The sequence below is a fragment of the Pleuronectes platessa genome, chromosome 17, assembly GCF_947347685.1.
Source record: "Pleuronectes platessa chromosome 17, fPlePla1.1, whole genome shotgun sequence".
Classification (NCBI taxonomy): domain Eukaryota; kingdom Metazoa; phylum Chordata; class Actinopteri; order Pleuronectiformes; family Pleuronectidae; genus Pleuronectes; species Pleuronectes platessa.
In genome coordinates, this window is record NC_070642.1 from 15,291,082 (window position 1) to 15,304,657 (window position 13,576).

Sequence of the window (13,576 nt, forward strand, 5' to 3'; positions counted from 1 at the left end):
AGCACTGACAGGCATGACAGACAGTGAGGCCCTATTGAAATTGTAAGGATTATTATAATTATAATTTTTCAGGCAAATTAATTGGCTTTTTGAGGGCTTTAACATGCTCAAATTCTTTAAAAAATTTGCAGGAAGTTCGAAAGTGGTGGAAATTTACGTATTCTGGTTAAATTTTACTTTAATTAATACATTTTTTTTTTCTTAATTTAATTTAATTAAAAAAAATGTTTACCTCCTGCGCGGAAGCAAACCGCGCACCTCCTGCGCTGAAGATTTTTGGACCAATAAATTACATCTATCTATCTATCTATCTATCTATCTATCTATCTATCTATCTATCTATCTATCTATCTATCTATCATATATCTGTAACAAAATGTTGCTGTTTTAGAGTCAACAAAATACCATTCAAATGTGACGATATATTATTTTCTTTACTACATTATAAATGTCTAATTTTATTTAATTATATTATTTACGTCGGCCAATCATTACACAATTCTGCTGTTGTAAGGTTAACAAAAATACCATTAAATTGAAATAGAAACTAGATAAATAGAACACATATTTTATAATATGTAATTTGGGAATAGTGTGGTTCTGTTTGGCCAAATCGTTTAAGTTCAGTATTATTTATTTTCTTCATTTTATTTGTTTAACCTATAACGGAAGTGCCACCCTCCCGCTTCCGTCGAATTCACAACATCCAACATGTCTGCCGCCATAAGTTCCCTCGTTTCGTACGGCAGCGATTCGGACTCGGAGAATGAGTCGGAATCGAAAACCGCTGCGGGGAAAGTGGACCCAGTGGACCCGGACGCCATGGCCCATCTCAAGCCTCTTCAGTCTGAACCCACCATGACTCTGGCTCTTCTCAATTCCGCTCCCGAAGTCGCCGTGAAGGTAAGCTAACCTAGCTAGCTAGCGTTAGCTTACCTTACTTTGAAATAGTTAACTGCTTGTCGCTTTGTGCTGAAAAATTGTGAACCTACTGTTTCCGCAAATAAGAGAAACACTTAACGAGTATTTGTTTATTGAGTAGCGATAACTGTGTGAACCAAATATAAGTTGTAGCGGGAAACGTTGAGCTTGGAGCTAGTTGTTGTGTGTTAGCCTGTGAATCTATATCAAACAATAACTTGCTTATCGTTTAGAATGAACAACAGTGGGTCATCAACATCATATCTATGATAAACATTGTCTCCGTGATGAGTTTTTGCTTTTACATTCATCGTCTGATTCACCCACCGATCAATCTGCTACTGCTTGTAAAACACAAAGTTAACGGATTGTCTATCTTCTTGTCAGGAGGGTGTGGAGACTGGAGTACATCTGGACCCTGCGCTGAAAGAAGTCACCTACAACCCGACATTTGAAACCCTGTTTGCACCAGAGGTAATGTATCACTGAGCTCAACCAAATCACAAATATACTAGCTACTGTATCAAGATACGAGATGAAATAACGTCAACGTGTGATTACACGCCATCAAAACACGATGTTCTGTATCTCGAATCCCATGAATCCTTTAATTCTGAGCCGTCAACAAACAATTCCACTCCTGCAGTGTCAGTTGTCACTGATCGAAGAAATGTTTGATGTCTTGCAAAGTTGACGTCTCTCTTATTGATTTTGTTTATCTATTATTCCTCATAGTTCGGGCCGATGAATCCGTTCAAAAGTCAGCAAATGTCTGCCCCCAGGAACATGTTGTCTGGCTTCGCAGAACCTGCTCACCTCAACAACTTCATGTTTGAGCAGCAAAGGAGGACTTTCTCCACCTTTGGTAAGGAGTCCATTTCTGACCTCTGTCATTGGTTTGATGGATGTGATCGATATATGGACCCTCTTTGAATTTTAATGACCTTTTTTATAACTCTCTCCCCTTTGCTAATAGGTTATGCTCTAGATCCCTCTGTGGACACACACAATGTATCCACAACTAGCTACATCGGTTCAGTAGAAGACGCTGAGAAAAATAAAGGTAATGATTAAAAGCAATTTGTCTCCATCTTGCCACATACTTAAAACACATTTTTAAATTAATTATTATTTAAAGGAAGATCATAATTGTAATATCTTGTTGCTCCTCCTGAAGGCTTAACTGTGTTTGAGAGTGGACATACAAAATCTGAGAAAAGGAAAAAGGTCAAAGGGGGAGACGCAGGAGAGATTGACAACTTCCTTGGACCCTGGGCGAAATATGCCGATGAGAAGGATGCGGCCAAACCAACAGAGGTATTTTTTTTAACCTATATATTGTTGCTGAGACTGCTACTTTTCACTCAATCAAGTAATTCCCTTTTGCTCAAAGGCATGAACTTGAACCTTAAATTGCTCCACCTGTGCTTGCGACTGTATCCAAGAGCATAAATAATTTGTTGTTTGTAACCTTGGTTGTGTTACATTTTATTTTACAGGAAGAGAAGAAAGAGCTGGATGAAATCTTGGCCAAGAGACAGAAGAGGGGAAAGAATGAGGAAGAATCTCCAGCAGAGGAGAAGACTATTCTCCATGGTACTGTTGCCCTTTCTAAGTTAGACATTTGAACGGTTATGGTACTATCTGCTTTTTAAAAGCACATCCAGATGCTGCAGGATTTTTTAAAACAGATTTTGCCTTTTTTTGTTCTTCCTACAGTTAAAGACATGTATGATTACCAGGGCAGGTCCTACCTCCACGTTCCCCAGGATGTGGGCATCAACCTGCGTTCTGCAGAAGTTCCAGACAAGTGTTATCTGCCTAAGAAACAGATTCATGTCTGGTCCGGACACACCAAGGTCAGGCACATTCATTTGTTTGTCTTTGTGAATGGTCCATTATCTATCAGTTCTAAAACCTTGCAGCTGTAAATATTCTCTACACAAACGTTGCTGATAGGTTATAATACTGCAAAGGTGGATACTAATGATTTGGACATGCAAAATATGAATTGTGGGTCTATGAGAGGAAATTCTAGTATGCATTTGATATTCCAAGGCTAACAAGATAAGAGCCTTATATGCATTACATTGTCCCAGACATATCAGATATTATTCAGTCTCAGTCAACGCACCTTCTTTATAATTTAATATTAAGGCTTACACTGGGTTATTCCAAGGAAGATCTGATTCAGGCCTCAGATCTGCCAGTGTGCTTCGGGGAGAGAGAAATCACTCAAGTTTTAAATTGGCTCCTATCAGCTTTGTGCAGGAAGCTACACCCCCTCAGCATCTAATTTAAAATACAAAGAGTTTGAAAAGCTAAGAAGTTTGTGGAGGCACTGATGTTGAGATAGTATTGAGCCGGCCCATGCTTTGTCACCTAAGTTTTAAGAAAGTTTTGAAGAGAAGATTGAGAATATCTGTCTGAATATTATGGCAAGTGTTTGCCCATTAGTTTTGCTTGTATGAGTTCAGGGATTGAGCCTCATTTCTGCTCTGTGTGTAGTTCAAGTCATACCAAATATATTTTGTGCTAAATTCACATCCCAAAATGTACAGAAATGTGGTTTCAGTGCTGTTGGGGCCAGTGCCTGCAGTTGTGACTAGCATACTCATGATAAAGAGACTAATGTGATTCAATCTCTGAATATAATCTATTTCCAGGGTGTCAGTGCGATCCGTCTATTTCCTAGCTCTGGCCATCTACTGCTCTCCTCCTCCATGGACTGTAAGATCAAGGTAAATTCTCACTGAAGCGTTTTTTAAGATTATGTAATAGTTGTGTTTTGATATGGCTGATAACCATGTCACTATATGAGCTCTAACGTTTTCTCATATTGTGCTTCTCTTGAAAAAGATTGAAAGCTAATATCTAAATCACCTCGATCAATTGTACTCTACAAACTGCATTGTAGAAAACAGCTTTGTTTTTATATTTAATGTGATGCTTTGTAGAGTCTACAAATTATCACAAATTGTGCTAGCTTGCACTTGCTACGGTGATACGAATGAATGTAGTGATCAGCTCAGTGATGTCAAATCTATTTTGAGTTTTACCTCCTTCTCTCCACAGCTGTGGGAAGTGTACGGCGAGAGGAGGTGTATACGGACGTTTATTGGTGAGTAAGCCAAGATCTCTGCTCATAATTCTATTTTTAGTGAATAATGACTATCCACTGTATAAAATGGTGACATAATATCGTATTATTTTATATAAACAGCATATGATTAGCAAACATGAAATCTGCTTGAAGGCAAACTGCATTTTGGGAAACGCAAACCAGAAACAGACCGTGAGCTCAACATTACTTATATGCTAATGACACGTCTGCTGACCGTTGACAGAAAGTGTAGGCTTTTTTTCTTGTTGGGGTCTGGGGTGTAGGCTAATGCATGCAGGTCACTCTTACACTCTTCCAGAGACAGCACGCTGTCAGAATAGAGATTGTTTGCAGCCACGGTTCTGCTTGTCAGCTCCTTCACAGAATATGCATAATTCAGGAGCCCCGGGGCCGAGGGGAACGAGGGGCAGGGGAGAGCACTACACACAGGGAGGAGCCGGTGCACAGGAAGAGAGAACACAATTTAGGCGTGAATAGTGTGTGTGTGTGTGTGTGTGTGTGGCAGCAGCAGCAGAGATGCAGCTGATGATGTTTATAGTTTTTCCGTCAGATCAACATTAGAAGTCCAAAGATGCATTGTGGAAAATATACTACTTACTATGTTTATTGATTTCTCAGAATATAGGTAATGGATGTCGATGAAAAAATATGACATGATTAGGGGACTAATATTTTTGAGTTGGTAAAATTTGGTGTAGATCCAGTGAATTTAAACATGTTTTTTTTAAGGGGACTGTTGGTCCTTGGCAGAGCAATGCACTCTGCTGGGGGCTGTTATAGTTTTATTTCCTGTATTTGGAGGATATTTAAATTTATTGCAATGCCCATTAGCTTCGAATGCTTGTCATAATCGCCAAACAGTAAATATATTTGGACACAGAGCATTAATAAGTATGCATTTCATTATGTGTGTATTTTCATACAGTTAGAGACAGACCGTATATTTGGTAATGTCTGCCCTGCTTTCAGTACTTTATATTCCTGCACATACACACACGCGATCCAAGTTGTCTGTGATGGCAGCGTTGGCTTTGGTCTGTCAGCGAGCAGGGTTTAGAGCCAGCGAGCAGGCAGACACTTCCTCACTGGGCCCTTTTATCGCTGGGGAAACAGCGCAATCCTGATAAAAAGCCAGCTTTAACAAGAGGGAGCATCTGTGAGCACCGAGCCCACTGGGACCTCACATCTCCCTCCCTGAGAAAAAGCCAAAAGGCTACGTACGTATATAGGGACTAGGAAGAGAATAAAAGAGCAGTTGAAAAGACTGAAGGAGCACGTGTTATTTTTTTCTCACTCTATCCAAGCTCATTTAATGAATCTATTCCCCTCGTCTCCCACAGCCCTCTTCATCTGTCTTCCTCCACATCCTTTCTTTCCCCTAACCCGATTTCACGTCCCCTCAAATGAATTGTGTATCAAAGGAGGGCTCCTGGAGGAGACTTTTGGAAATAAGACGTATGAAGTGAATTTTCTCTGGAAAGTATGTACGTATTTGTTTGTAATATGTGTGTGAATTTCCTCTGTGTGTTAGGCCACAGCAAAGCAGTACGAGACATTTGCTTCAATAACAGTGGGACCCAGTTCCTCAGTGCTGCCTATGACCGCTACCTGAAACTGTGGGACACTGAAACAGGTACGCTGGTCCTCATTTTGCCCTTGACATGGACTGTTTAACCGCACACATACTTTTCAAATCAAAGCCACTGACTGTTTACACCTGAGTACCCTCACTAGAGCTCTCAGTTTTGCTGGCTGTTTTTTATTTTTGTGATGATAAACTGATTTTATTTTGGGAATTGGATTGTGGGTCAGATAAAAGAAGTAAATTGCAGAGGTCCCCTCTGGCTGAAGGAAATTGGGATGGCTGTTCATCATATTTCATGGAATAGCCGATTCATCAATCAAAGACGATCTGCAGATTAATTATTAATGAAAATAATTGTTCATTTTGGGGCCCACCTGCTCATGGATAGTTGCATTCAAAAAATTTAATAAAAATCCTGTTGACAGAGGTCAATGCAACATTAGCCCCAAAAGAACACCATGTCGTCTCTCGCTTCTGATCATTGGTCTCTATCCACCCCTCTCAGCCCAAGACTGCCTGTCCAGCAGAGGGCAGAAAAGAGTTATATCCCCCACTTGTTGATAACAGGATCCCTTGTGTCAACATGTTTTCCAAGTACTTGAGTTAAGAGTAAATTATTTCCTGCAGCTACACATAAAAATAGATACAGATCTGCATGAGCAGAGGGAAAAGTTTACGGGGACCTGTAGTATCGGTGAGAGCAGGAACCCCTGAAGTTCACATGCAACCGCAGGGATCTTTTCTCGTTCTATTTTATTCCAGGTTTGTCCCAGTTTCAGTTGAATCACTGACGACACTATAGAACTGATGTTGGTGAAGAGCTTTCATTCAAAATTTAAGGGTTTCCTAGTGCAGTCATTGTAATTTCCGGTTCTCTCAGCTCCAACATTGGTGGAAGCATCCGCCCCATGGGGATTCAGCTCTGCTGAATGAACACATTGTGTTATGCCTGAGCTGTTTCTGTCTGCGGAGACGGCCGCAGACTTTTAAACAACTTGAGTTTAGGTTTCTGAAAAGCCACTGTGAATTATTCTGGAAGTTTGACTTTCAATTTGCTTCCCTCCACAGGCAAGTGCATCTGCCCCTTCACCAACAAAAAGGTCCCTTACTGTGTCAAGTTCAACCCGGATGAGGAGAAGCAGAACCTTTTCGTGGCCGGCATGTCGGACAAGAAAATTGTTCAGGTAGAGTTGGTATTTTCTGCAGCTGCAGCTACGACCATCTCCCTATGTCTTCCCCAGTTGTACAGGTGTACACAGGAATTTCTGTGTATATATACCCCCAGTGCTCATAGTAGTTGTGTGTGTGTGTGTGTGTGTGTGTGCATGCTTCACTAGAGGTTCACAGGCTGTCTGGACTAAAGCAGGTCATGAATCACAGGCAGCATCAGGGTGGTCGAAAATATGTAATGCTCAAGAATGAGTGAACAGCAAGTTCTTTTCTTCACTTGTCAGAGATAAATGTATTAACCTCTGCTCTGTCTCTGATCTTTGACAGTGGGACATCAGAACGAAGGAGGTGGTTCAGGAGTACGACCGCCACCTGGGAGCCGTCAACACCATCACCTTTGTTGATGAGAACCGTCGGTTTGTCAGCACATCAGACGATAAAAGTCTCAGAGTGTGGGAGTGGTAAGTACAGATTACTTTTAAAAGCAGGACAGGTCGGTTCATCAGCCTCATTGAGGTACATCTTGGTGACAACAAGACTCTTTGTGTTGTGTATTTTCTGTGCGACAAGAAAAACCAAGGACAAACTATTAACACACAAAACAGTATATTCTGTCCTGAACCTCTCATTAGACATTAATAAGAAGAGCACCAACAAACCTCCAGACGACCCTGCACTGTATTGTTCACCCTGCTGCTAATGTGCCCTGAGTCACAGCCTCTGCCACAGTTTGCCTGCTTCACATGCATCTGTTACTCTGCTTGTTTTCTTCGCCCCTGGAGTTAAACATTGTCCAGGGACAATGCTCCAACAATAACCCCTTTTTTTAAATGAAAAGATGTGCTTGGATGACTGAACGGTCAGATAAATGGAATTCTCCTTCCTGAAATTACAGAAAACAAGACACGTACATGTTTTTAATGAGCTCATTTATTTATTGAAATTGTCTTCGCATGTAGCCAATCAGGAGAGACCACACGGGCAGCCTGCGGATTGGCCAGTGGTCCTGCAGTGATAAACAAATGTCTGTACTCTTTGCTCTGAGGTGATGAATATTTAAAGAGCAGCTGATAAAGGAAGCCTCCTGTGGATTTGGGAGGATAAACAACTTCCTAGCTCTCTTGTTTTTTTACTCCGTTATAAGAAAAATGGGGATTAGCTGCTAAAACGGTTCACACAAGCTTTATGTCATGAAGTTGAAGGGCATAATAAAATATCAACAAATGTGGAGCAATTTGGTAACATATCCCATGACTCCACTTTCTATACTTGTCTAAGAGGGGGGGGTGGTCCCATGGGCCTTTGTAGTGCAGCGTGGGAGCGAGCATGTGAGCGGTATTTTGGGCTGAAGAGTGGCTTTACTGTGCTTCTTTCTCCCACGGATGCCACCTGGCTCTTAGCTCTTCCTTTTCCTCTTCTTGGAGCCATCCCCCTCTTTTGAGAGCGGTTACATACCGGCATTAGACTGAATTCCCCAGAACGCATCATGGGAGTCGAAGCCAAGGCTGGCAGAGACGGGCAGGGTGAGAGGAAAATGCCAGATGGTTAGAAAACCATGTGAGGCAGCAAATTTACTAGTCATTCTAATCACAGTGCGAAATGCCCACATGTGATTCAAATTCTATCCTTGTTCTTACACACATATTCATGAGGATTCTGGGGAGGCTACTTTATCTGCAGCAGAGGTTTGTCACAAGGGAACGCAGAATCTTCAGTACACACTGGAGGAGGATTAGATGTCATTTAGAGAACAATGAAACTGGGTTGGACACAGAATGAAGGACATTGTTGGAATTACAAAGTGAACAATTGGCTGAGACATCCAAGAAAATTGCATTTTCTGTCACACACCATTCACACACTTGAGGGAGCAATCGGGGACATTTAGGGATTCAGTATCTTGCCCGAGGACACCTCAGAGTGCTAAATGGAGGAGCAGGGCATCAAACCAACGGCCTTCTGGTTAGTGGATGCTTCAGACCCACAGCTGCCTGTAAAAGTACACAGAAGTTTAGTCAAACCAGATTTAAAATATGAATATTTGACAATTTAACCCTGACTATTGAGCTGCAAGATTTTGAGTTGCGTTCAGTGTGACATTTAGGGCAACAGTGACATTCCCATGAAGAAAATAAACTTGATGAGCTCTTGTACGGTAACTACGCTGAGAACGTGTTAAGTTGCTGTGAAAGCTTAATCCACCATTTCTAACCGGAGGGCAGAATTAACATTTCCTCTGAGCCCGATCAGGCAGCTGCCTCCATCTCACTCAGTCTCACCCTGGGTCAGGGTCCGCAGCTGTTCTGCCTGACAAACTGGACTTTATAAGTAAAAAATATTCCAAAATCTGTTTTGAGCTATTGTCCCTAAGCTTGATCGACGTGAAACACAACAAACAGTTAAATCATCTATGATTCATGAATATCTCTTGTGTGTAGATTGTTTGTCATATGTTTCTTCCCTTTCATCCCCTCACACAGTTTTTCCAGTTCAGAACAGGGAAGCTGACAGCTTTGTTATCTCATCAGAGTTTAGCTTGTCTGCAGACATTGGCTCTGACAAACCCAAGGGGCCTCTTTTAATGTCTGACTGTCTACGCGCACATGAATCCGAGTGTGTTTTATCTGTCTGAGGGACTGCATTTCTCATTTGTCTGGAGTTCTTCGAAGTCCATTTTTGGTCTTACTCCCTTCACTCCTCTCCAGCTGTTACTTCTCAGTGAAAGAGCAGACGGGGCTTTAGTTTAAGCAGAGAGCAAGATGTGTTGAAGGCTGTTGCTCTTTAGCTCTTACTTGAAAGGATCCAACAGACACACTTAAGACAGAAAGACACATTTTGTTTGCAGCAAGTTCTGGAAGGTCAGCAGAAAAGCAAACACAAATTGCCACGCTGTCATCCTGAGAAACACACACACACACACACACACATGCTGAACTGTTAGTTTGAATAATCGTCTGCAGACAATTTAAGATTAAATAGCCAAGTTCCCTCTCTGTCCCAAAGCAGAGAGACAAAACGGATTAATGAATAAATGGTTGTCTGCACAGTCGGTGGTGCAGCTTAAAACACTAACTGGCATGCAGTAGCTGTCAAAGCGACACCACCTGATCTTTCACTTTAGCCGTCCTCTCTTCAGAACCAAGCGTGTAGGCAGCTGCAGTGTGAAACAAGCTACAGCTCTTTGTATGTTGTTATTTTTCCCTTCAGGGTCCTGCTCGGGTTGTTCTCTCATCCAGTGTTTAACCCGTTTTCTAAAGTAATCACTGTGCTTTGTGCCTTTTTCAGGGACATCCCTGTGGACTTCAAGTACATTGCTGAGCCCAGCATGCACTCCATGCCAGCTGTGACTCTCTCTCCAAATGGTGAGTAGACAAACTGGCAAAACAAACACACACACACACACACACACACACACACACACTCTAACAGTGCAGAGATCTCCAGGGAGAATAAACCTATATTGCCAGATTGAAGTTGCTGGCCATTGCTCAGCAGAACTAAGACAAGGGGCGGACTGAGTTCAGCTAATTAAAGGTGTGAGAAGGAAACATCCAGAGCCTGTCACTGGATCAGGTTAGGGCCCAATTAGGAACTATAGACCGACAGGCGTCCTCAAATACATCCTTCAATATAACATATACACAACCTGATATTTCCAATCCTCCGTTTGCTCCGGGTGCGCCAGCTGTCACAGTGCGCTGTTCAAACACTCCATGCTGTGGTGGAGGTGAGGGAGTGAACTGCAGAGCACACAGCAGCCGGCAGTTTCAATTAACGACATGTCGGTGCGCATCAAAGAGGGATGAGGGGAAACTGAAGTGGATAAACGTGGGGAGATAAGATCTCTGTGGCTTTTATGGATTTCCATCAGTTGGATTCCAGAAAGGTATGAAATCTGAAGGGGGGGGGGGGGGGGGCTTGGAAATCCTTTTACCAGTTGATTCAGGTGAGCTAAGAGGAACAAGCTTTATTGAAGGAAGTCTCTGATCCTTTCTTAATAATAACAGTTGCTTGACACAATGCTTTGAGGTTTGTTGGTTATATGCCTGAGAGTTAGTATCTGTTTTCACGATGCAGACGAGAGGGTCTACTGCCTTTACAGATATCATTTGTAGGTACAAGGAAAAATGTGAGGCAGCGGACAATAGTTTGATAATGGAAGAGTTTGATGTTGGAATTACACTTGTGCTGAGAGTTGAATGAGAAAATCAATACAACTCTCATAAAGCCTGGACGCAGGGGGGAATTGCGAGACGCTTCAAATCCTGCCAATACCACTGGGATGCCAGTCAGGACTTCCAGTACATAGCAAGCCTGTAAAACTACAAACATAGTAGGAACAAAGATATGTGTAAACAAGTGTCAGCGAACTCAACTCTTCCTTGCTTATTTGTTCCTTCTCGCTCTAGTTTGATTCTTTCTTTCATGCGCTTATCTGTCCATAAATGGTTTGCTTCTCATCAGCCTCTGAACAACACATGTTTTTTCAGTGGGAAGCCGTTGAGTTTTCTCTAAAGCAATGGCACCAGGCCCACAAAGCACCACATGCACAATCGCTCTCCTCCTGCCATCTTAGTCATCAAACGACAGAGCCTTAGTGCGTCGGTGACATCGGTGAAGTTGTTTCTTATTCTGCACTAATCGCAGCTGACGTTTTTGTGAGGGGGGATATAAGAGAACACACACACACACACACTGCCCACCAACACGAGAGCGCTTTCTCATACCACATTAATAATTTCCAGCATGTTTCCTTTTAAGAAGTGCACCGAGTCATGTAATGCTTTGACACTGGAGCGCTGCCTCTTATCACTGTGTGGTGACTTGAGACCGCAGCGTTGTCAGGAGCTGAAAGGCTCTCTGAAGTGGATCTTAACTGAGCAGTCAGCGAGGGAAAACCTCTTTTCTTTTTTCACTACAACACCCTAATCTTCCCAACTTAACCATGGCATAGTGATGAGTTCCTAACCCTTCTTCAGAGGGTCGTCCACTCAAAAGCAAATGTCCACATTTTGATGCCTTTGCCCCAGGGAACAGCCAGTGGCCGGAGGCATTTTAAGTTTGTGCTTCTGTTCCCTTCTTGTAAGTTAAATGTTCAAAGAACTTCAAATCAGTACAAATCTCTTGTGAGCTCATCACGAGAACCCAGTGAGGAAATGGATTAAAACTTGGTTCAAACATTCACTCAAGTTAAAGATTGGAGGTGTCACCCTGCCAGGTTTAGCACATACTTACACATCATGCATCTTATTACCACATCAGCACTTGTGCGTTATTAAGGGGTTTTGTGTAGCAGTGTGCTGTCATGTTTTTTGTCTGTTTTTCTCCGCAGGTAAATGGCTAGCGTGCCAGTCCATGGACAACCAGATTCTTATCTTCGGAGCCCAGAACCGCTTCAGGCTGAACAAGAAGAAGGTCTTCAAGGGCCACATGGTGGCCGGGTATGCCTGCCAAGTCGACTTCTCCCCAGACATGAGGTAAACATTTTTTCACTCAATCATTTTAAAATATCATTATGAGGAAATTAAAACAAACAGCAGGAAGCATTTTATTCCAGTTAATGAAAAATAGACAGTACGGCGTCAAAAACAACTTCATGCATTTAATTCTGATGTTGAAGAGCTTTGGAGAAAAGTCTTCACATTATCTAGTGTATGAGTTCCAAAAGGAGAGATAAGTAGAACAGTTCAGCTTCCTAATTTTAGCCAAAATACCCATTAGGACCTGTTTTCTCCCCCGACTCTCACCCACCACCACCCACATGTGTGAACTGGTGTCCTCACTTCCTCTCAGTAGCCATGGCAACACGGCAACTCTTGGCCAGACTGAATACCAAAAATTCAAAAACTCCCACCTTTTGGCAGGTGAAGTGGAGAGAGAAGTCCTTTTTTTAGAGAAGCACTCATGTTCCTTTCCTTTCTTCCAGCTACGTGGTCTCAGGAGATGCGGATGGAAAGCTGAACATCTGGGATTGGAAGACCACCAAGCTTTACCAAAGGATCAAGGCTCACGACAAGGTTTGCATCAGCGCCCTGTGGCATCCACACGAAACCTCCAAGGTCATCACCTGCGGCTGGGACGGACAAATCAAACTCTGGGACTAGAAAGTGCTCTGGGTGGGATGTGAGGGGCAGAACTGAACTTTTTTTACTTTAGACGCAGAAAGGGTTTGTTTGTCCCGTGGGGGTTAACATTTTTCGAGGTGAATGCCACAGGACTGGTATCCAGTCTAATTGTTGCAGTGTTTATTGTGTCCCATAAGAGCTCAAATGTGTAAACTCCTGTAATGTATCTGTACAAAGAAGAACACAAACAAGCTTTTAAAGGTTGTTTCTGCTACAACAAACACAATTAAGGGCTACTTTGGCTTCTTTCTTCTTTTTTTTCAGTAAATGTTTTCAGTTTAATCGACAGTGTTCTGTTTAGTAAACATTTGTAATCCTTGATGAAATCATTTGTTTTTAATTGTGTGACCATCCCTTTTGTGGAAATAAACATTCTGTGAAATATTCTTCTTAAAACTACATGTATTTCTTTGGCATTGGATCATGGGAGTTGGAGTCCCCACCACCGCCGCAGATCAATATCTAACTGAAACGTCTCGGGTGCAAATCCAATTCACAGCTGAGTTCATGTATTTAAGTTTTATTCACGTCATGCACCATGTGGCAATAAATAATCAAGATCATATATGAAACATTAAAAACATGACCAAAATCAAATGTCCAGTTACCATTGGAGCATTTTGGACAACGAATTGCACAAGTCAACAAAAC

General features: G+C 42.1%; 1 protein-coding gene across 1 annotated transcript; it reads left to right on the forward strand.

The window, feature by feature from the left end:
- The first annotated feature begins 671 nt into the window (after positions 1-671).
- On the forward strand, positions 672-13,321 carry cdc40 (cell division cycle 40 homolog (S. cerevisiae)). Its single transcript, XM_053445628.1, has 15 exons — positions 672-903; positions 1,309-1,395; positions 1,657-1,786; positions 1,898-1,984; positions 2,099-2,238; positions 2,421-2,517; positions 2,641-2,780; positions 3,588-3,662; positions 3,997-4,042; positions 5,577-5,678; positions 6,699-6,814; positions 7,128-7,261; positions 10,086-10,162; positions 12,133-12,277; positions 12,727-13,321. The coding sequence occupies exons 1-15, from the start codon at positions 712-714 to the stop codon at positions 12,902-12,904; spliced, it is 1,746 nt and encodes a 581-aa protein (XP_053301603.1). The 5' UTR covers positions 672-711; the 3' UTR covers positions 12,905-13,321.
- The last annotated feature ends 255 nt before the right edge of the window (positions 13,322-13,576 follow it).

Bases quoted from the DNA above. Each gene is read 5' to 3' on its own strand.
- cdc40 (XM_053445628.1), top strand. From the start codon at position 712: ATGTCTGCCGCCATAAGTTCCCTCGTTTCGTACGGCAGCGATTCGGAC. The intron at 2,781-3,587 runs GTCAGGCACATT...ATCTATTTCCAG, and splicing joins TCTGGTCCGGACACACCAAG to GGTGTCAGTGCGATCCGTCT. The intron at 12,278-12,726 runs GTAAACATTTTT...CCTTTCTTCCAG, and splicing joins GACTTCTCCCCAGACATGAG to CTACGTGGTCTCAGGAGATG.